The following is a 21,373-nucleotide window of genomic DNA, read 5'->3' on the forward strand; positions in this document are numbered from 1 at the left end:
TGAAAAGAATTGCAGTACCACCAACTGTAAACTACAGGGCATAAATTTTAATAAATTTCAAGAACGATACTTATTTCAGAATGCTGAAAACCTGGTTAGGATTTATTGCTAGAACTCCACCTCCACTGTGGTGTTGGGGAAAGAACATGGGCTTTGGAATGTCACTTTATCATCTGAATTGATAGAGAAAGTACCTAATAATGGTAAAAGAGTATTACAGCCCAAAAACAAAAAAAAAAGAAAGAAAAAAAGCAGCGAATAAATGAGTTATTTTTGTTCATCTAGCAGTTCTATTTTGGAAGTCTTACCTACATCCCTGATGTGATATTTAATCTCCGTTTTTTGTGTGTGTTTAAATTTTTCACACTGAATTAACTCTCTTTAAAAAAAACATGCTCTTAGCCAGGCGCGGTGGCTCACGCCTGTAATCCCAGCACTTTGGGAGGCCGAGGCAGATGGATCACGAGGTCAGGAGATTGAGACCATCCTGGCTAACACGGTGAAAACCCTGTCTCTACTAAAAATACAAAAAAATTAGCCGGATGTGGTGGCAGGTGCCTGTAGTCCCAGCTATTCAGGAGGCTGAGGCAGGAGAATGGCCTGAACCCGGGAGGCGGAGCTTGCAGTGAGGAGAGATCCCGCCAGTGCGCTCCAGCCTGGGTGACTGAGCGAGACTCTATCTCAAAAAAAAAAAAAAAAAAAAAAAATTTCTCTCTCTCTCTCTCTCTCTCTCTCTCTCAGTACTTAGTCTTCACACATGTATTAAATCTGGAGTTTCTTGTCTCATTTATGTGCTATCTGCAAGATATAAATACCATGAAATAGCCAAAACAGGGAAAAGGGACAGTCCATTAATTCGTTTAGTTCTGAACTTTCATTCAGGGACCTAGCATACTTCCAGGCTAAAAAGGAACAGAGTAGGCTGGGCGCGGTGGCTCATGCCTGTAATCCTAGTACTTTCAGAGGCTGAGGGAGGCAGATCACTTGAGGCCAGGAGTTCGAAACCAGCCTAGCCGATATGGAGAAACCCTGTCTCTATACTAAAAATACAAAAATTAGCCAGGCATGGTGGCGCATGCCGCAGTGAGCCGAGGTTGCACCACTGCACTCCAGCCTGGGTGACAGTGAGGTTCTGTCTTAAAACAAAACAAAAAAGTAACAGAGTAATAGCAATATTTGTATGCTCAGTGTTCAGATGGGATGTCTAGCTAAACATCAATGATTGTTCAAAAGATGCTCAGGGCACAGATGGCGGTACTATCCTAAATTCAGGAGAACAGAACCACAGGGATTTGCAAAGTGATATTAGAGGAAAACAGTTGGTTGACTTTACCAACACTTTCTATTAAAAGCGTGGTCATGTTTTAAGAGTTTATAAAGATGTTAAAGACACCTGGGCCACCTGTTTCTTCTGGCCACAGACAAGCTATTTGAAGTGGGCTCTACTGCTTTATGATAGAGGACATGCTTTCCTCACTTTCCGCCCTCAGTAACTCTCCAATTTTAATTTCAACCTGCATTTCTGCCCATGCTGAGGACATGTAGGAATTCCTTGACTGCCAGCCTGAGGCGTGGCGTGGGGCACTTCAGGCTGCAGTCTGACTAAATTTGGCTCTGTGTTAATGCAGCCTGAGCCCTGAACCAGAGGTCTGGACACTAACTTTCATCTCCACCTGTGGAGCTTTAGTCTCTTAAATTGGCAGTCACCATCCTCGTCAGCATAAAATCAGGGCTTGCAGGAGTTAAATCTGCTTGAAATTAACATCTGACACAACTTTAACAGAACAACCAAACCTGGTTAATCCAAATCACTTTGCAAACTCTGTATTTATTTGGATTAAAAAGCTTTAGATGAACAACAAAAAATGATACATACATGTTATAAGACTAGTTACCACGTAAACCTCAGATGATATGATACAGAAATTAGAATAAACCAAGTTTTAATCAGGTATGAAAACATTCAAGCTCAAAAGTCATCAACACCAATTTGGGGATTTTACAGAAATAGGTGCCCCTCTCAATTCTTCCTCATAGGAAGGGGAGAGTGGCTTAAAAAAACAACCAAAACAGTTAAAGGCCTTTTAAATCAGTTGGCTGACAAACATACTATTTTAAACCTATAGGTTCCCCTCTGTCCCCTGGTTCGCAATATAAACAATTCTTCTCCACAGGAACTTACATTTTGAAAACATTTAGGCATTATACTTTCTAAGCCACATTACTACAGTTCCTAAAACTTATGAAAAAAAGATGTATAGTTTACTTGTACTTTAAGTCAGAATTTTTTTTTTTTGGTTTTTCTTTTTTGAAGACGGCTGACCTCAAATCTTATATCCTAAATATTAATGGATATCTCCCAAGTTAATATACAGAAAAACATGATTCTAAAATAAATACATAGGCTTTTTTAAAAAAAAACTTAATTAGGGCCTGTCTAGTGGTGCCCTGGGCCAGTGCTGCACTGCTTTAGGGAAGCCCCTGGCTGGATCTATGTTTCCTATAGCACCTCTAGGCACTGGGAAGGAGCCTGGAGGAGAGCTCTGGCTTCTAATGATCCACTTGACCCCCAGTGAAGAGTTTTTTTTAGAGGCTCCCCAAAGAAGTCTCATCCAGACTTTAAGGGAAATAAAATGAATGCATGAAATAAATAAATAATTTAACCACAACTAAATTTCATGTTCTTTGGTGTAATTCAAGGATGTCTAGAAACAAAAGAATCTGATTGCATTATACAGTCCATGATGATTCAGTTGCCCAAATAACCAGGAATTGAAGATTTATCTGACTCACTTTAACAATAAGGTATTGACACACTACTGCAATACATTTTTTTTAAATTCAATATTATTTAAAATACTTGATGCAAATTGAATCCAGTGGTTGACTAAAGGCAATTAAGTTAAAGGGCCTCCTGTATTTAAAGTATCTAGATACAAGAGACTTTTTTCCATTCTACACTCTTTTGCCCTCATGATTTAATAAGTACAGTAATTAAACAACTGAGTACTGATTCATAGCAGATTAAAAGGAAAAAAGCATCCTCTGAGAGTGACTCTCTCAGCTTATAAACATCAGTGGAAGCTCTACCACAATGGCAATCACCCAGTTACTATAACGCAGGTTTCAAAAACATGCCGCCAAGTGAAATAATGTTCCTACTGTCTGCCATCCTATGCTGCCTTCAAATGTTTATTATAGGGTCATATAAGAAAGACAGGGTCACCAAACCCAAGTGTTTGGCATCTGTAATGGTCTTTCTAGTGAGCATTTTATTAAATTATGATTCCCTTCTCCTGTCATTCAAAAGCACAAGCTAAATTTAAAAAATATTTTAGAAAGTATTAAATTTCTGGTTGAGAACTACAACAACATTGAAACTTAAAAGAAAAAAATACATCTGATAATGAGGAAATCAAGAATACTAAAACATACTTGTAAAAAATAAAGTAGAAGGCAATCAATCTACTCGTTCACAATTATGCTTCTTACATAGCTCATATCTAGTTACACACTCTCTTCCCCATGTTAGGTTAGGTGTTATGTTTAAAAATAAATCACCTCCATGCATACCTTAATGCTTTCTTCAAGATGAACTTCAATGTTTTTCAATGTAACAGGTTTAAAATGTTAAATCATCTGAAATTTATAGGCATAAATTGTGAATTCATTATAAATAGATCAAAATACCCTTAAACGTACCTGCCTAGACTAAACATACCTCAGGGTTGTGCACTTGTTCTGCAAAAATTACTGACACCATAGTCTAATTCACAGATGTCTAACTCAGCACAATCGAAAAAGTGCTTTTTCCCCTCCTGGTGTCCAGGAGGTACATTAGCTGCAGACAGATGCACAGCACTGATTACATATTTCTGTAGTGAGCCTCTGAGTTAATAGAGCAAATGTGCCGTGTCTATTAAACATCTAAAACCTAAATAACCACCTTTCAAAGAAAGCACTTCATCTGTAAGAAACAGCTTTTGCAGAAAGTGGCTTAAGATATTCAGGCACATGAAACAAACACAAGTATACTCCCCTCTCTAAGATGTAAACTAGGACAAACTTCACATTTCATTATCAATTTAAACTAATCTGTAAACTCTTGTGTGTGTGTTTTTTTTTCATTTTGTTCTTTTATATATATAAAAAAAACCCCAAACCAAAAAAAACAAAAACCCCAAGCCAAGACAAAACCTCTAATGGTTTCAGTTCCATGGCAACAAGTAAAAAGATAAAACTCCAAGTCTACATATACAACCAATTATGAAACTGGTTTTAAACGAAGGAAACATATGCAAAAAAATCTTTGTGTATTTGATAAAGTCAACTTAATATAACAAACAAATTGAAATAGCTTATTAAAAGTGTCCTTATATAAAAATGGCCTTGTGATGTACAGTAAAATGCAATAAAAATTATCCTCCTTTGTTCCTTCCCCCCACCCCCAGTAACTAAAATGGCTACTGTTCCACAACTCTTTATGCTTCTATATAAAAGAAACGTAATGATGTGATTAAACATTTTCTAGGTTGTATGCTTGGCGAATGTTGAGGGTGTCCCGGAGCATCAAATCTCGAAGGCGCCAGAGGGCATCTGCCATGGTGGTGTGGGCCCCTTTGCTTTTCAGCCAGTGAGAGGGTAGGCGGCTCTCCTGTTCTTTTGACAAATGGACGTCGCGTCTTCGAGCTGAAAATTAAAGTACAGAGAGACAGAAATTGGAATTGGAAGTTGGCAAAATTTCCCTCAATTCTAAGATCTGACAGACTTATTAAAACACAAAATATTGAATATTTATCAAATATTATGAATTTTAACTGCAGAATATTTCCAGGCACATTTCTTGTATCATTTTACTAGGCACTAAAAAATTTGATCATACATTTATTTATTTATTTTTTTTGAGATAGGGTCTCACTCTGTTGCCTTGGCTGGAGTGCAGTGGTGTGATCTCAGCTCACTGCAACCTCTACCTCCTGGGTTCAAGCGATTCTTCTGCCTCAGGCTCTAGAGTAGCTGGGATTACAGGAATCTGCCACCATGCCTGGCTGATTTTTGTATTTTTAGTAGAGACAGGGTTTCACCATGTTGGCCAGGCTGGTCTCAAACTTCTGACCTCAGGTGATCCACGCACCTTGGCCTCCCAAAGTGCTGGGATTACAGGTGTGAGCCACCGTGCCCAGCCTGATCATTATTTTTTTGTAGGCATCCCTTATATTTAATAATTACTTCAATGTTAACGAAAATTCCTAAAAAGGTAAACGTGAAGAAAGGGAAAACATACCTTCTACTCAAAAGAAATGAAATGAAATGAAATGCCCAAAGTTGGTTTAGAAATCAAGAACAATAGAAACTTCCAAACTTCTCTCCAGAAACTACACAAGTACTTCAGTACATACTGAAAATACACAAGTATGCTGAACTAAATGAATAACCTAAAAGGTTTCTAATATTTTTTTTTTCCTTTTGCTAAACTGAGGTAAAATAGTTTTTTTTTCTTTTTTTTCTTTTTTTTTTCTTTTTTTTTTTTTTTTTAAGACAAGAGTCTTATTCTGTCCCTCAGGCTGGAGTGCAGTGGTGTGATCTTGGCTCACTGCAACCTCCACCTTCCGGGTTGGGTTCAAGTGATTCTTGTGCCTCAGCCTCCTAAGTAGCTGGGATTACAGGCGCCAGACACCACGCCCAGCTAATTTTTGCATTTTTAGTAGAGATGGGATTTCACCATGTTGGCCAGGCTGGTCTTGATCTCCTGACCTCAAGTGATCCACCCGCCTCAGCCTCCTAAAGTGCTGGGATTACAGGAGTGAGCCACCGCTCCTGGCCCTCATCTGGCTAATTTTTAATTTTTTTGTAGAGACGGGGTCTTGCCATGTTGCCCAGGCTAGTCTCAAACTCATGAACTCAATCGATCTGTCCACTTCAGCCTCCCAAAGTGGGAGCCACTGTGCCTGGCCAATCATTTTTAATTTACTCAATGCATCTATACTAACGTCCAAACGCCTGGAAAAAAAAAAAAAAAGAGAGAATATACTTAAAAAGATGGCAGTGATGTTTATGAGAAAACTAGGCTTTGAAATTTGGCCAAAAAAACCCATTTTTAGGCAGGGCGCCATGACTCACGCCTATAATCCCAGCTCATTGGGAGGCTGAGGTGAGTGGATCACCTGAGGTCAGGAGTTCAAGACCAGCCTGGCCAAAATGGTGAAACCCCATCTCTACTAAAAATAAAAAAATTAGCTGGGTGTGGTGGTGAGCACTTGTAATTCCAGCTGCTCAGGAGGCTAACGCACAAGAATCGCTTGAACCTGGGGGTCGGAGGTTGCAGTGAGCCGAAATTGTAGCAGTGTACTCCAGCCTGGGTGACAGAGTGAGACTGTCTCAAAAATAAAAACAAACAAACAAAAAATTCCAAAAACCATTTTCAGGACAGGCACAGTGCCTCACGCCTGTAATCCCAGCACTTTGAGAGGCTGAGGTGGGTGGATCACTTGAGGTCAAGAGTTTGAGATCAGCATGGCCGATATGGTGAAACCTCACCTCTACTAAAAATATAAAAATTAGTCAGGTGAGGTGGCACGTGCTTGTAATCCCAGCTACTGGGGAAGCTGAGGCAGGAGAATCACTTGAACCTGGGAGGTGGAGATTGCAGTGAGCCAAGACCGTGCTACTGCACTCCAGCCAGGGCAACAGAGCGAGACCCCGTCTCAAAAACAAAACAAACCATTTTCAGTGTGTTATGTCAACACGCAAAGAAACTCCAAACCATTTATGAAATATATAATTTATTTTAATTGTATAACAAAAAGGGGTGTTTATTGTATGATATAATATGCTAACAGCAGTGAGACAGCTTTGAGGAAACATGTATTTCACAAAGGTTTATTTAGAAGGAATCTCCTTACCTGCCAGTGTCTGATCCCACTTGCTAATGCTGTTGGACTCAGCACTGAGTCCTTCAATATATTTCAGGTAGGCCTCTGAGTGAAGAAGCCGCTGGGTCTTTGGTGGGGGAGCTACAAACATGGGTGTTGTTGGCTGCTGTATGACAGGGGGTCCAGCTGGATGTGGGCCGGGATATGGAGGTGGTGCTTGCTGCCCTGGAGGCCCCAAAACTCCCACCTGAAAGAGTACAGGACCACATGGTGAGGCAGAAAGAGACTGCACATGTTCTGAGAAGGAGGATAACTCGAATTCTGTCAAGTCCTAGAAAATCAAACTGGGAAGCTCACCTGTTGTCCATATGGACTTCCACCTGGTGCTGGAGTCCCTACCATAGGGGCCACTCCTTGGTTCATCACACCTATAATTCAGAATGCAATGGCACAATTAGAGGCTCTGGGTTGAAATGACTGAAAAACTACTGTCTGATAAGAAATTATGCCATTCATAATTCAAACTTATGTACCTCTGCCCTTGAATCTTTGTAGCTAGGAATCCTAAGCACCCCAACAGGATTTGAAGAGAAAGTTGTTTTGTTTCTAGGTACTTAAAGTATAATACTAGAACAATCTGTCAGATGTATATCAATTATGGCTTAGAAATGATTTGAACCTTGCATAAAATTCTAGTATTTCTCTAGGTAAGCTATTGTCAGAATATACCTCTACATTCAAGAATATACCTCTACATTTCTTCTGACAACACATTCTCCTGCAACTGAAGCCTGTATTTAATTTCAGCAGAAATGGCACTGGAATCAGGCTCAGCAGTAGGCAATGTGCTAGGACAGTAGGGACACAAGGGAAGAGGCTGTGGAAGTGTATAGTTAAATGAGCTTTGTGAAGGTTGAAGGCAGAGCCTTGCAATCTCCTCCCAGACCATTAGGAGCTGGTTCTAACTGGAGTCACTAGTGCTGGCAGAGAGAGAACATTTCCATCTGATAGAGTAGCACTCTGAAAAGGAATCATCTGAAGTGAAGTAACCTTGTTGCTATCACTTTATATGCAAAATGACAAAGGAACAGAAAGACTTCATGGCCTTACTAGATTTGTACTATGTCCCTGATAGTAATTTTGTAAGCTTCCCTCAGTGAATGCTCACGAGCAATTGTTGTCTCACAGGCACAGCTGATAATAATGAGATGTCCTAAATTTAGAGTCAGAGGCTCTTTTGATTTCAGGGTGCATTCTGCTATTCTGATAAAATACAGAAATAGGCAAGGGAGCCAGTTCATTAAAAACAAATAAATAAACCTAAAACTGTGGTGAACTGTTCTTGAAAACTTAAACAAATGCTGTGTAGAACAATCGAGAGGAGGTAACTTCATAGTGTATAGTCCCTTTGGATTAAAAATCGTGATATTCTGTCCAGGCAGGAGCAGCTCCTCATTCTAAAGTTCAGAACTGTTTCATGAATTTGCATGTCATCCTTGCCCCATGCTCTTCTCCATATTGTTCCAATTTTAGTGTATGTGCTGCTGAAGCGAGCACCAAGGTTCAGAATTGTTAAATGCCACTTCCAGGAAGCGTAAGAGAGCCTCTTATTTGTTAGAAAATAACAAGTCAAAAAGCTTCTGTTTAAAAAGCAGAGAGTTTTATATTCCAAGTACCCAGATGTCCACCCGGATCACCAAAGTAGGATCCTGATGATTATTCGTGAATGAATGAAGAGGTTGTGGTGGGTAAGCTGGTGCTCCAGCAATATATTATTAACTTCTGTGTCCATCACCTCCTGTGCCCGGGACACTCACCCACCTTAGACTCCACAACACGGTGTGGCTCCCTAAACTGTGTAAATCACTGCTTTGCAGGGCAGCACAAACAAATCAGCAAACTCTTCTGCTTCCTCTATTGACAAATGCCATGCCGGGGCAGCTGGTGAGAATGTGAGCTGAGTCACCAGAAGAGCTCAATGAATCCCCTGCTCCTCTAAGCCTGCTCAGACATGTGCATTCGTAGGCACTAATAGGGGGACTTCCCTGACTCCTTGCTTCTTTTTTTTTCATTTAAGTAAAATAGATACGGGGTTTCACCATGTTGCCCACTGATCTTGAACTCCTGAGCTCAAAGCAATCCTCCCACTTCAGCCTCAAAAAGTGTCCGGTCATGCCTCCTCAATTCTTTTTTTTTTGAGACGGAGTCTCGCTCTGCCGCCCAGGCTGGAGTGCAGTGGCTGGATCTCAGCTCACTGCAAGCTCCGCCTCCCGGGTTTACGCCATTCTCCTGCCTCAGCCTCCCGAGTAGCTGGGACTACAGGCGCCCGCCATCTCGCCCGGCTAGTTTTTTTTTTTTTTTTTTTTTGTATTTTTTAGTAGAGATGGGGTTTCACGGTGTTAGCCAGGATAGTCTCGATCTCCTGACCTCGTGATCCGCCCGTCTCGGCCGCCCAAAGTGCTGGGATTACAGGCTTGAGCCACCGCGCCCGGCCATGCCTCCTCAATTCTTTTTTTTTTTTTTTTTTTTTTTTTTTTTTTTTTTTTTTGAGACGGAGTCTCACTTTGTCGCCCAGGCTGGCGTGCAGTGGCCGGATCTCAGCTCACTGCAAGCTCCGCCTCCCGGGTTTACACCATTCTCCTGCCTCAGCCTCCCGAGTAGCTGGGACTACAGGCGCCCACCACCTCGCCCGGCTAGTTTTTTTTTTGTATTTTTAGTAGAGATGGGGTTTCACCATATTAGCCAGGATGGTCTCGATCTCCTGACCTCGTGATCCGCCCGTCTCGGCCTCCCAAAGTGCTGGGATTACAGGCTTGAGCCACCGCGCCCGGCCACCTCCTCAATTCTAAGCAGGTGTGTTGGGCTTCCCTCAAATTGAATTTAGAATTTCAGGAAGGGGGAAAAGGAAGACAGCTATGTCCCAACACCCACCAAAAGACATCTGCAACCTAGAGGGTACTGGTGTTAGACATGGCTCCCACTAAGTGCACCTAGAAGGTGTCAACTCCAGCCTGGTCTTACTGGCTCAGTGATACCCTGTGTCAAGGTGAGAGGGCAAAAAATTAAGGCCAAGTCTACCTGCTACGTGGGAACATTTACCTTATGACTGACTCCTGCTGCAACAGCAATTCACACAGTCCACTGTTTTCATATGAAGCATCTAACCCTACAAACACTTCCTCCTCTGGGAACACCTGGAGCAAATGCTTCTGTGGAATTATGGCTATATTCTAGGCAACACTCACAAACAGTGTGGCTGGAGGCTCCAGACCAGGCCACCAAGTTTGCTCACCCTGCACACTGCTGGGTGCATGATCCAAAGCATCATTTGGTACCCTGCAAAACCCTATCACTGGTAGGTCCAACACTGGTACAAGCAAATTTAACAAGTTTCCACCCACATTTTACCATCTGGGTTGGGCCCTTAGTTGATGTTTTAGGTAATGGACCAAATGCTTTCTGAGTCTTCCAAAGGTCACATTCCCTCCATCCAGATTACTAGCTAAGAGTTCTTTTGCAGATGATGGCAATTAATATGGGAACATGTGATTTTCCTTTCATTCAGGTTTTCTTTAAAATAATCTTTCAACTTGCTAATTCACATTTTAAAGTGAAAATGAATATAGCTATTTCTGGAATCCATTTATATATTTCTATGTAAAAGAACTTCTAAGCTTCTGTTGACAGACAAACCAATATCTACAGCTGGGGGGTAGGCTAGGCTGTTCTTTAATGTCAGGCTTTTTTTTTTTTTTTGAGACAGGGTCTCACTCTGTCGTTCAGGCTGGAGTGCAGTGGTGGGATCACCACTCACTGTAGCCTCAGTCTCCCCAGGCTCAGGTAATTCTCCCACCTCAGCCTCCTGAGTAGCTGGGACTACAGGCACATGCACCACACCTGGCTAATTTTTCCCTTTTTTTTTTGAGACAGAGTCTTGTTGTCGCTCAGGCTGGAGTGTAGTGGTGCAATCTCGGCTCACTGCAACATCTGCCTCCCGGGTTCAAGTGATTCTTCTGCCTCAGCCTCTCGAGTAGCTGGGACTACAGGCGCCCCCCAACCACACCCAGCTACTTTTGTATTTTTAGTAGAGACAGGGTTTCACCATACTAGTCAGGCTGGTCTCGAACTCCTGATCTCAAGTGATCCGCCCACCTTGGCCTCCCAAAGTGCTGGGATTACAGGCATGAGCCACCATGCCCGGCCTAACACCTGGCTAATTTTTATAGAGATGGGGTCTCACCAGGTTGCCCAGGCTGGTCTTGAACTCCTGGGCTCAAGTGATCCACCTTCCTCACTCTCTGAAAGTGCTGGGATTACAGGCATGAGCCACTACACCCAGCATGTCATGCCTCTTAGGGAACTTACATACAGAAAACTATTTCAGTGAAAATTCATTGCCTCCCTGCTTTTTGTTCCTAAGGCAGACTGAGTGAAAGATTTCTGAAGAGTTCTACATTAGCAGCTCTGCAATCCCCTTAGAAAGGCTGCTTGAGGAGCCTGGAAGGAGATGGAACAATACTCTATACCCTGTGAGATAAGAATTGCACCAGAGGGAGAAATGCAACTCAGGGTCAAAAAGTGCTTTTATATGTTACTCTGAACTAGCAATTTGGGAAACTTCATTCACTGGTAAGAGGGCACAGCCTTTTAGGCAGTCTGGCTTTTCAAGGACATGTCAAATTAGTTGAGTGGTTATCAATAGAGTATGCCTCTTGTCCCTTGGTTTGCTGAGTCTGGCCTCCACCATGTGTCCTGTGCTGCTGCCAGCAGCCAGGTGCACAAGGGCACAAGTGCTGGGCCACCTGCTCAATGCACAGGACATGCCCTGCTGCTGACACCCTTGGGATTCTCAGGGAGGGGAGGCCTGGCCACAGTGGGCCACGGGTGCCTCCTGGAACAACTGGTTGAAAGAGGAAAAAGAGAATATGAAGATGTGATTAATGAGTGAATGAGGATGAAGTTCTTACCCGGTGGTGGGATGCCCGGGAGGCCAGGCACACCTGGCGGAAGATGGTGGGGTGGAGGCCCCCCAGGGTGAAGTGGCTGCATGCTGCCCATGCTAACAAGGCCATCAACTGGGCCCTGCAAAGGTGGAAGGCCTGGCGGATAGCCACCCATCATGCCTTGAAGGACACAACAAATTTCAGACATGCATCATTAACATGCAACATGAGCTAAGTAATAACAACTATCCCCCACATGCACTACCAATGAATAAAGCACCCTTAGTACTGCATGATATAACAGCAATTAGTGCAATTATTTTGTTGCAATAAAGAACAAAATAAAAAGTTACAAATATGAGACCCAACATTTTGGGATGAATTAGTACTTAGTACACTATTATTTGTAGTTATTTTCCCTGGGGTAAATATGCTGCACGTTTTCAGTTAAATAATAATAAAGAGTTCTAGTAACAGCCTTCCCAAGGTCATAATTATTGCAAGCTGTTCAAACAGTGTGACCAGTTCTGCTGACTGCAATTCTAACTGAACAGTATGAACCCCATCATTCCACTCTGCCCACACTCATATGCCTATCATGGGTACACATGAGGGGAAATAGGAATGGAGGGAAATGAGGCGCATAGTCCTGATCACAAAGCATGGTTCTCCAGCTTGGGGGCAGGAATTGTTTAAGACTTCTACATCTACTCCTCCTTTCTAGCCTTACCACTGCTGGTAAGAATGGATTGTGCTTGGGCTTGAGCTGGGGAACAGCTTCTAAGAACCATCACAGTAAATGATATTTCATTCTTTAGATCTAAAAATGTGATAAAGATAAAACCTAAACCCTCCCAAGCCAACCAAGCCCAGGTCACTCAGGAGCCTACACACAGACTTTACGGAGGAATGGCTGGAGAATCAGGCTCTGCTGATACCAGAAAATGCCAAATGCCATCAGTCTCCAAGCTCAAATGTCCTCATATAAACCTTAACAGGGAGCATTTTAATTTGAGGTACACAATTTCTGTGAACAGAGGCTTTTATTCCTTTATTTTCAAACCGTACCTACACATGACAAAATATTTTCCACTGGCTAGAGAAGAGTTTCAGCAAACAAGTATTTTTGGCAGAAGGAATAAATTTAAGAAAAAAAATTCAAAATGTCAAGGACTCACCTATCAAAAGACCTTTAAAACCACATGGCATTTTTTTTAAAACAAGAAAAACAACTTGACTTTTCTGGGATTTGTAATGATCATGATGAACAAGAACACAAAGCTCCCCCGAAAAAGGAATCACCTTTGGTCACAGCTTCTTGCAAAGGGAGGGTTGAGGGACTGGTGCCAAACCTCATTTTTATAAAATACTCTTTGTAGAGGGACTCTGTCAAACAGAGGAAAACTTCAGATTCTGAGAATTTTACTCTTGGACTTTCCCTGAAGATTTCAAAGATATTTATTTATAAAAGTTTGGTCTTTTAAGGCTATGAAATTACTAAAAATTCTGAGATCAATTCACCCTGCTTCACTAGTCATACCTAAGCTGACTGACAAACTTAAAATTACTTAAACCAAATTACAAAAATTTGAATAATAATCTCTCTATAATAAGATTATGAGTTTTCATTTCTTTTTAAATGAAGAGTTCGGAGAGTAAAAACTACTTTTGAACAGACACCATCATCTTAATTAAACATGAAGAGATCCAATGCTACCAATCTTTTAACCACACCACCAGTTATAGCTTTTAGGGTTAAGTAGGTGGGAAATTTAAGGATGTTAAGAGGCTTTGCTTTCAATTACAAAAGCCCATCTGAACGCAGCCTTCACGGGCTGTGGTTGAAGAAATTATTAAGAACTGAAAGACATGACACTTGTCTTCATTAAACTGTACTTTGGCATTTATTATCCCAGTCACATGTGTTCAAATGAGCTTCAATGCTTGTAAGCAAAGCTGGTCTCAAGACAGCAACAAGGCTAATAAGTAAGACTCAGGCCCTAAGAAACCTGTAAAACCATGAAAAGTCACCCTCTTAGCTGCAGAGTTCCCCCTGAGGACCAAAGAGTGGTTACTGTAGAAAATGCTTGCTTTTCACTCCCAGGGCCCAGAAGTCTAGACAGCACACCCTAAATAATGGAGCAGGGGCTTTCTAGAGGGACCACCTTCCTCATCCATAGAGTTCTATAATGTTCTTCCCCAACAGGGAGCTAAAATGCTGCAGCTGCTGTTTTTTTTTTTTTTTTTTTAATTGTTTTTAGCTGTTTGTATTTATTTTGTTAATGTGTCCCTGGGTTTTGAAGTCAAGGGCACAGTGCCACAACGTCACACATCGAATAGAACAAAACAGGATGTCAATGAGGGAATTCTAACTTTCAAAGTCCCCATGTTTAAGGCCTGATTTCTAAAAACCTCTGGAACCCCATTAACCAAAATGGGCCATGGAATAGAGCAGGCGATTATGAGATTTGTTAGATCAACATCAGTTACACTGAAAGTACTGAAAGCCATGATTCAGATGTGCTTTGGCGAGTGCAACTGCTGAGTTCAGCGACAGTGCATTTGAGAAGTTGCCATCACAAAAGTTAGGAGCGACAATGGAAAAGTTGTCCTATGCTACTCCTCCTTAAAAAGCAAAAACGAAACAGCAAAAACAGCATTCCAACAAGCCTGCCTTGAACAACACTATCTTGGACTTTCTGTGAAAGAGGTCAGACTGCTTGCTTAAGAAGAAACACAGGTGGCTTGTACAGACCTCACCAGGATTGGAGAGATCTCAAAGAAGGGGCCCGAGAAGTGGTCTGCAGGCTTCTCATTGGAGACATGTCAGACAAAGATATTCAATTCAAGAAGAGTCAAATTTGCTATGGCTACCAGAACCAGAGACAACACACACAAGCAAACCACATTCATCATTTTCTTTTTCTTTTTCTTTTTTTTTTTAAATATGTGACTGGGATACTAACAGAAAATGCAGTTTAATGTAATTAAATAGAAAAGCATTACAGAGTGGGCACAATGAATTGAATAAGGACTTTGTATTCTATTTAGCAGTCATGCACATTGGTGACCAAGAAAGGATTTACAATTCATTGTCAAAAAATCCTTTTAAATGGTCAGTCTTTTAAGGATGGCTGCAGCAGAACAAGGCAAACTGAATACTGGAATGAGACGGGAAAATCAACACCACCTAAAGACTGGTTTTGTGTTTTCTCTTGGGAGTCCCTCTAGAACAGAATTCAGGGTCTATTTTCATATTTTCTGCTATAGTGCTCTATCAAGAGCAGTCTGGGGTGGAGAACATCACCAGACCATGCCCATAGCCAGGGAAGAGCTGCTCCCTACCAATTACCAGGGCTGGGCCCAGGGCCCATTTCTGGGGCAGAAGGGAGGCATTGCCCATATGGGAAAGGCAATATAGGACAACACGGATGACTTCAAACTTTGAATCTGTCATGAGAAAAGGCAATAGACTGTGGCCTACTCCTTATTGGAGAAAAAAAAAATGAAGGAATTTCTTAAAGTGGAAAAAAATGGTCTTAGCTCCTGTTTTTACCTGCAACAGGTGTCAACTGCTGATTGAGCATCCCCATTGGTGTTGGTGGTGGCACCACCCCCATGAGAGCCCCCACAGGGGTGCCTGCTCGGGGAGAAGCACTCGGCTGCTGTTGCTGTGCTGCTCGCTCTCTCTCCTGCTGCTCAGCAACTTTAGCTGCCCGCTCTGTAAAGGCATTTCAGATTTTCAATTCTGTTTTTAACCCAGGAATTCAAAATACCATCCATTGCATTCAACAGGACTAGTAAAAACACAGGCAACAGTTCTGTCTCAATGGAAGGAACAGTAGATGACTAGTCTCAACACAGGAGGAGTCGGGCCGATTTCACTCGGTAACCTAGAGTCCAGCTTTCCTATCCCATCTTGAGAACTGGTCTGCAAAGATTTCAAGAATGTTAAGACTGCAACACACATTCAGAAAGCACAGGTTTTATGTAAACACGTCACCAGCATAACCACCATGGTTAATCTCACGAGGCACCCTGAAGATGAGAAGCGCTACCATTATTCTAGTATTAATAGCATTACAGATTATTTATAATTTCAACATGAAGCAATTCCATGGCCCATTATAATTTTTGGTACAATTGTTACTTACTATATATATTTCCTGATTCTTTGTACCCAATTTTACTTAGATTTGAGGACTCATGATGAGTGTCATGGGGTTTAGCAGCTGAAGAAAATTAACTCTGTAAGGGAAAAGTAGCTGACTGCCTCCTTCAGAAGGTTTTAGGGAAACAACTAATTTCTACATTCTAATGAAGCAAAGAAGTCATGTTTAATAAACCCCAAAGGAAAAAAATGCATTATACTTCAGGCTACAATCATCAGAAGCAGAGAATTATATATACGCGTATGTAGCAATGGACAATGTACTGAAAGAACCAGGTTTCCTGAAGCTGAGCACTTCAATACTGACCATAAACCACCCTAAGTCAATGAAAATTCCAGAGCCCCTCTTATTTCATTCAAAATGCAAAAAGAGCATTTGCTGTGGCAGTTCTGGGCCGTAGAATACGTCCTGCTACCTCCCCACTCCCGGCCCTGAGCTACTCTGTTTGCATCTCCAGAGCCGGGAGCTCCAATGATCATGTTTCCAGTCTTTTTGGGAGCTAGCAAACTGAACCCCTACTGAAGAACTCCTGAAATGTTGTATTTCCAAAGCTCCCACCATACAGGGTTTCTTGTCTCACCATTCATAAATAGAAGATCCCCCCACTCATCGCATAGGCAAATGGAGGCTGGGAGACAGGCAGTCACTTGTCCAAGGATATAGAGAGAACCAGCAACCTATGGCCCTAACTCCTGATATCACACTCCAACTGCCACACATAAACCCTCCAACATGGAACTCAACACCACTGATTTGAGGAGGGGGAAAATAGCTCAAGGTCATATAGCTTTACAGAGAATCAAGAAGCTACAGCTCCAGTCCTCCTTTAAGAATATGAAAGTCAAGCAATCAAAGGCCTCTTGGCTGTGACAGAGTTGCCTGCATAGCCTTATCATCACTAAGACTGTCCTAGTTTACAGACCCTTTGTACAACGAGTATGAGAGAAGAAGGCCATTTGAACAAACTATTTACTTGAGATAGCAGTAAAAAAAAAAAAAAAAAAAAATTGACCTAGAGTCCCACTTCAAATTCTAGTATTTTCATTATACAAGTGACACAGTAAAGTGGGAAAGCAAAAAAATGAAATGGAAAAAAAAAATAATAATAAGGCCTATGGATTGAATATTGGACTGGCTACCCAAACTCCAAACTTTGGGTTTTGAATTCAACGAGAGAAAACATCAAAAGTTCAGATTTTATGTCTCAGGTAGATGCTGCTGAGTCATGTAACTCCCCCCTCACTAGGTTCTCACTCACTTTCAGACTCCTCTTTGAATTTGGAAGAATGTTCCAGACACCATCACCTCTCCCTGTCTTCAGTCCTACTCCAGTGTTTTTACCTTCACAGTATCTTCAGGTATCTCTCTCCTGCTCACACTCTAAATAACCAGCCACCCAGCACTGGCTTCATTTGCCTTGCTGCTGCTGCTGCTGTGTTGCTCATTCAGCAATATCCATGTGAGTTTAATTTCCAACACTCCTCCAGCTCAGTGGTATAGTAGGTCTTAACTTTCAATTAGGTCAGAAATATCAAAGCTCCACAAAGTTCTAGGTTCTTATGGAACTGACTAGCGTTTTTCAAAGAATATTCTGCAAAGTATTAGTTCTTTAGGATATTCATAGGTACTACATAAATACCTAGTCAAATTTCAGAAAACGCCAGATAATATAAAACAGGTTATTTACCGGCGGTCTTAAAGTCTTTAATATGGGAATATGCGTGTTGTATGAAAGGAGTGAAGGTGAGCACTCCCCTTGATAAGGATAGAAGAGGGCCTCGGGCCTGACAACACACATACAGGAATATGCACCATAAGTTTCCACAAGAGAGAGTTTGGAATGCTTCTCAAACTGGTTTTGCCACAGAATGTTTTCTGGCTAAACATCTTGCAGGATTAGGATTCTCTGCAGAAGATTCTTGGAGAAGCCTGTCAGATAATTTCATAGTAATCAATCAATTATAATAAATGATTTTTTTTAAAGAAGTTTCTTTGGAGACTTCGTAAATTTTAATAAAAGGGGCAACCTAAATAATTAATATATGTTTGTCAGAAAATAACAAAACTGTACCACCTAAGAAGAGTAATGGTTGACCATTGTAGAGAGGAGCTCTAAACTGGCAAAATGAACCAATATATAAAATTCCAGATGGAAAAAGTACAGCTCAAAGGGCAATAGTACTGCCTAATCTAATGTTTACTACTAATTTCTTTACTAAATCCATGTCTGATATTAAAAACAAAAACAAAAACCCAACAACAAAAAACAAAAAGTCTCAAGTATTTGTCTCTAAATGGCTAAGAACCACCAAATTCTTGAATGACAGCTCATTGCCCAAAGTGATTTAATTAGAATAAAAGGAAAATAAAGGCAGTTGAGCTTTACAAAAAAGACCCAAATACCTTAGATGTAGCTATGAATACAGACACAGTATAGGCCAGGACTGACCTAGGAAACCAAGCACTTTGGCAAAGACTCAGCCTGAAGTTTAAATATATGGCTTACCAAGAGCTGTAACAGAAGATCACTGATTTTAAGAGGCCCTTTGCAGATGAATTTTAATTAAAATTATATTTAACATCATTGTGCAATCATTCCCTAGCTCAACATGTGTGCTTACAGGGCTCAATGAAAGAAAAAAATCATGCAATTTTTAGTAGCAAAATATTTTGGAGAAATTTGCAGGGGAAAATACAACACCAGGATCAGAGGCCAAGTCAGGGGCAGTGCTCTGCTCAGTCAGGACAAGGCTGGCATCTAAAATGGCTGGGTGCCATTTAGAACAGTCCCCAAAATAAATTTCATGTGCAAGTGATAAGAACGAGAGTAAAACCTGTCTGCACGCGTGCATTCCTGAAACACCCCCTTGCTTTGAAAGACAGTTGTGCCTAGGCTCTATTTACCTTCATATTCTGCTTTCTTGGCTGTCTCAAGATTTCTCCATTCTGTCCCCACAAGGCGGCTGAGCTCCCCGAAAGAGTAGTCTGGGTGTTGGGCCTTAATCACAGCCCTCATCTCACTGCTGAACAGGATGTAGCCACTCATGTTGATTTTCCGTTTGGAGCCTTCCTTCTTTGCACTGCCTTTGGCAGACTTTGGGGTAGACTGTAAGACAGAAAGGTCTTATGGTGCATCAAAACACTACATTTGGTTAACTGCTCAAAATCTCAGAAGCCAGCTGGCTCACGTCTGTAATCCCAGCCCTTTGTGAGGCTGAGGCGGGCGGATCACGAGGTCAAGAGATCGAGACCATCCTGGCTAACACAGTGAAACCCCGTGTCTACTAAAAAAAAATACAAAAAGTTAGCCGGGCGTGGTGGCAGGTGCCTGTAGTCCCAGCTACTCAGGAGGCTGAGGCAGGAGAATGGCGTGAACCGGGGAGGCGGAGCTTGCAGTGAGCTGAGACCGTGCCACTGTACTTAAATTTCAGAAGCCAGGAACATGTGATTCAACAGTTACTGCTTTATTGACATGTTTGGTTCACAGCTGGCTATTTTCTTGATCAAAACACACCTCTTCCTTACCTATTACCATATAAGAAATAAATGAAAGTTTCGCTGAATTCCATGGCTGCAATCTGTAATGGTGACCTCACAATTAAGTCTTGAGAAAATTCTTTTTTTTTTTTTTTTGATATAGGGTCTTGCTCTGTCACCACGCTGGAGTACAGTGGTGTAGTCATAGCTCACTGAAGCCTTGATCTACCAGGCTCAAGTGATTCTCCTGCCTCAGCCTGCTGAGTAGCTGGGACTACAGGTGTGCATCACCATGCCTGACTAATTTTTTTTTTTTTTTTTTGAGACGGAGTCTCGCTCTGTCGCCCAGGCTGGAGTGCAGTGGCCGGATCTCAGCTCACTGCAAGCTCCGTCTCCCGGGTTTACGCCATTCTCCTGCCTCAGCCTCCCGAGTAGCTGGGACTACAGGCACCCGCCACCTTGCCTGGCTAGTTTTTTTGTATTTTTTAGTAGAGACGGGGTTTCACCGTGTTAGCCAGGATGGTCTCGATCTCCTGACCTCATGATCCACCTGTCTTGGCCTCCCAAAGTGCTGGGATTACAGGCTTGAGCCACCGCGCCCAGCCTACTAATTTTAAAAATTTTTAGTAGAGATGAGATTTCACTATGTTGCCCAAGCTGGTCTTGAACTCCTGAGCTCAAATGATCCTCCTGCCTTGGCCTCCCAAAGTGCTGGGATTATAGACATGAGCCACCATGCCTGGCCAAGTCTTGTAAAAATTCTGAATGAGAAAAAAATAAACCAACAGAGATCACCTCAACCAAAAGATAAGGTCCTACATAAGGAGAGATTAAAAAGACATGGGTAATAAAAGCTAAAGACAAACAGGGTGATGTTGCTCCTTATTGCTTTTCTTCAGCACAAGGAAGAGTCTTCTAACTAAGCCTGCCATTAAAATAGCTACGAAATTTTAAAGATATTAATTTTAAATTAATGGTATTAATATAATTATTAATGGGATAATGACATAATTTTTGTCAATTAAAAATAAATGAGTAAATCATGGCACTGACAAATTAAAAACTGTTCCTTCCTGTAGAATTCTAAGTTAAAGTTCACATATGGAGGGGCTGGATGTCACTTTACTTTGGTTTTGAGTCTGCTGCAAACCAAAGGTGGTAATAAGACAAGTAACAGGAACTTGTCACCTTCACCTGTGGGGGTGTGTAGGGCATGAGGTCCAGCTCACTGGCCAGGGGGGTCTGAAGTTGAGGTAGAGAAGGAGGTTCAATGACCTCACTATCTTCTTCACCCATCTCTTCAATATCATCATCTCCACCTTCTAACTCGGCAAATTTAGCTTCTAGCAACTGGATCTTCTTTTCCAACAAAGGTGATGGCTCCTTCTGAGGAACAATTGGTTTTCTGAAAAAAGTGACATAAAAAACCTAAAATCACCTAATGCCCCTCCAGAATGAGCCGGAAAGCAGTGTTCCACCTTAACAACTACAAGTGACTTCTTGCAATCTGCAATATATGCTCTAAAGTCAGCATGGAAAGACTTTAAATGTGTGTTTATGAAATTACTTCTACTTAGAGATGTTTGTTTTTAAATAATTATACTGAATATCCACAAAAGCATTGTGTCCAAAGTTGGGATCTAGTTGCCTATATATAGCAAAAAGAGTTTTCATAATCTGTGGAACTGAGAAATCTCCTAACAGACAGGATATAAACCAGAACTAAGTGTTTCTGCCTCATTCCACAATTACTGGAGTCTACGCCAAGGGCACTATTAGAGCAGCTACCAGGTCCCAGCAGATTATGAAGTCTTTCCTTTAATCTTTAACTGAATAAAGATTTTCTATTTGAAATATTTACTACTCTAGTTTAAGATCTAATAAAAAATTAAAAACACTAGACTACACT

General features: G+C 41.5%; 1 protein-coding gene and 2 pseudogenes across 50 annotated transcripts in view; 1 reads left to right on the forward strand and 2 right to left on the reverse strand.

Annotated features, from left to right (window-relative positions):
* Positions 1–1,812: 1,812 nt before the first annotated feature.
* The window catches only part of PBRM1 (polybromo 1), a 150,511-nt gene continuing 130,950 nt past the window's right edge, over positions 1,813–21,373 (reverse strand). For 28 of the 50 annotated variants that reach the window (XM_065540698.2, XM_065540696.2, XM_045386088.3 and 25 more), the window contains 7 exons: positions 20,659–20,869; positions 18,892–19,093; positions 15,372–15,536; positions 11,840–11,995; positions 7,230–7,300; positions 6,903–7,119; positions 1,813–4,689 (listed from right to left, as the gene is read on the reverse strand). In XM_065540698.2, the coding sequence (XP_065396770.1) occupies positions 4,517–4,689; positions 6,903–7,119; positions 7,230–7,300; positions 11,840–11,995; positions 15,372–15,536; positions 18,892–19,093; positions 20,659–20,869 (1,195 nt within the window). In that variant the 3' untranslated portion in view covers positions 1,813–4,516. The remainder of the gene's footprint in view (positions 4,690–6,902; positions 7,120–7,229; positions 7,301–11,839; positions 11,996–15,371; positions 15,537–18,891; positions 19,094–20,658; positions 20,870–21,373) is intronic. The other 22 variants (XM_045386106.3, XM_045386104.3, XM_065540711.2 and 19 more) reach the window with 3 other exon arrangements.
* On the reverse strand, positions 8,332–8,429 carry LOC123572025 (U6 spliceosomal RNA; annotated as a pseudogene).
* On the forward strand, positions 17,709–17,847 carry LOC123572082 (U6atac minor spliceosomal RNA; annotated as a pseudogene).

Source organism: Macaca fascicularis, chromosome 2 (genome assembly GCF_037993035.2).
Source record: "Macaca fascicularis isolate 582-1 chromosome 2, T2T-MFA8v1.1".
Lineage (NCBI taxonomy): Eukaryota > Metazoa > Chordata > Mammalia > Primates > Cercopithecidae > Macaca > Macaca fascicularis.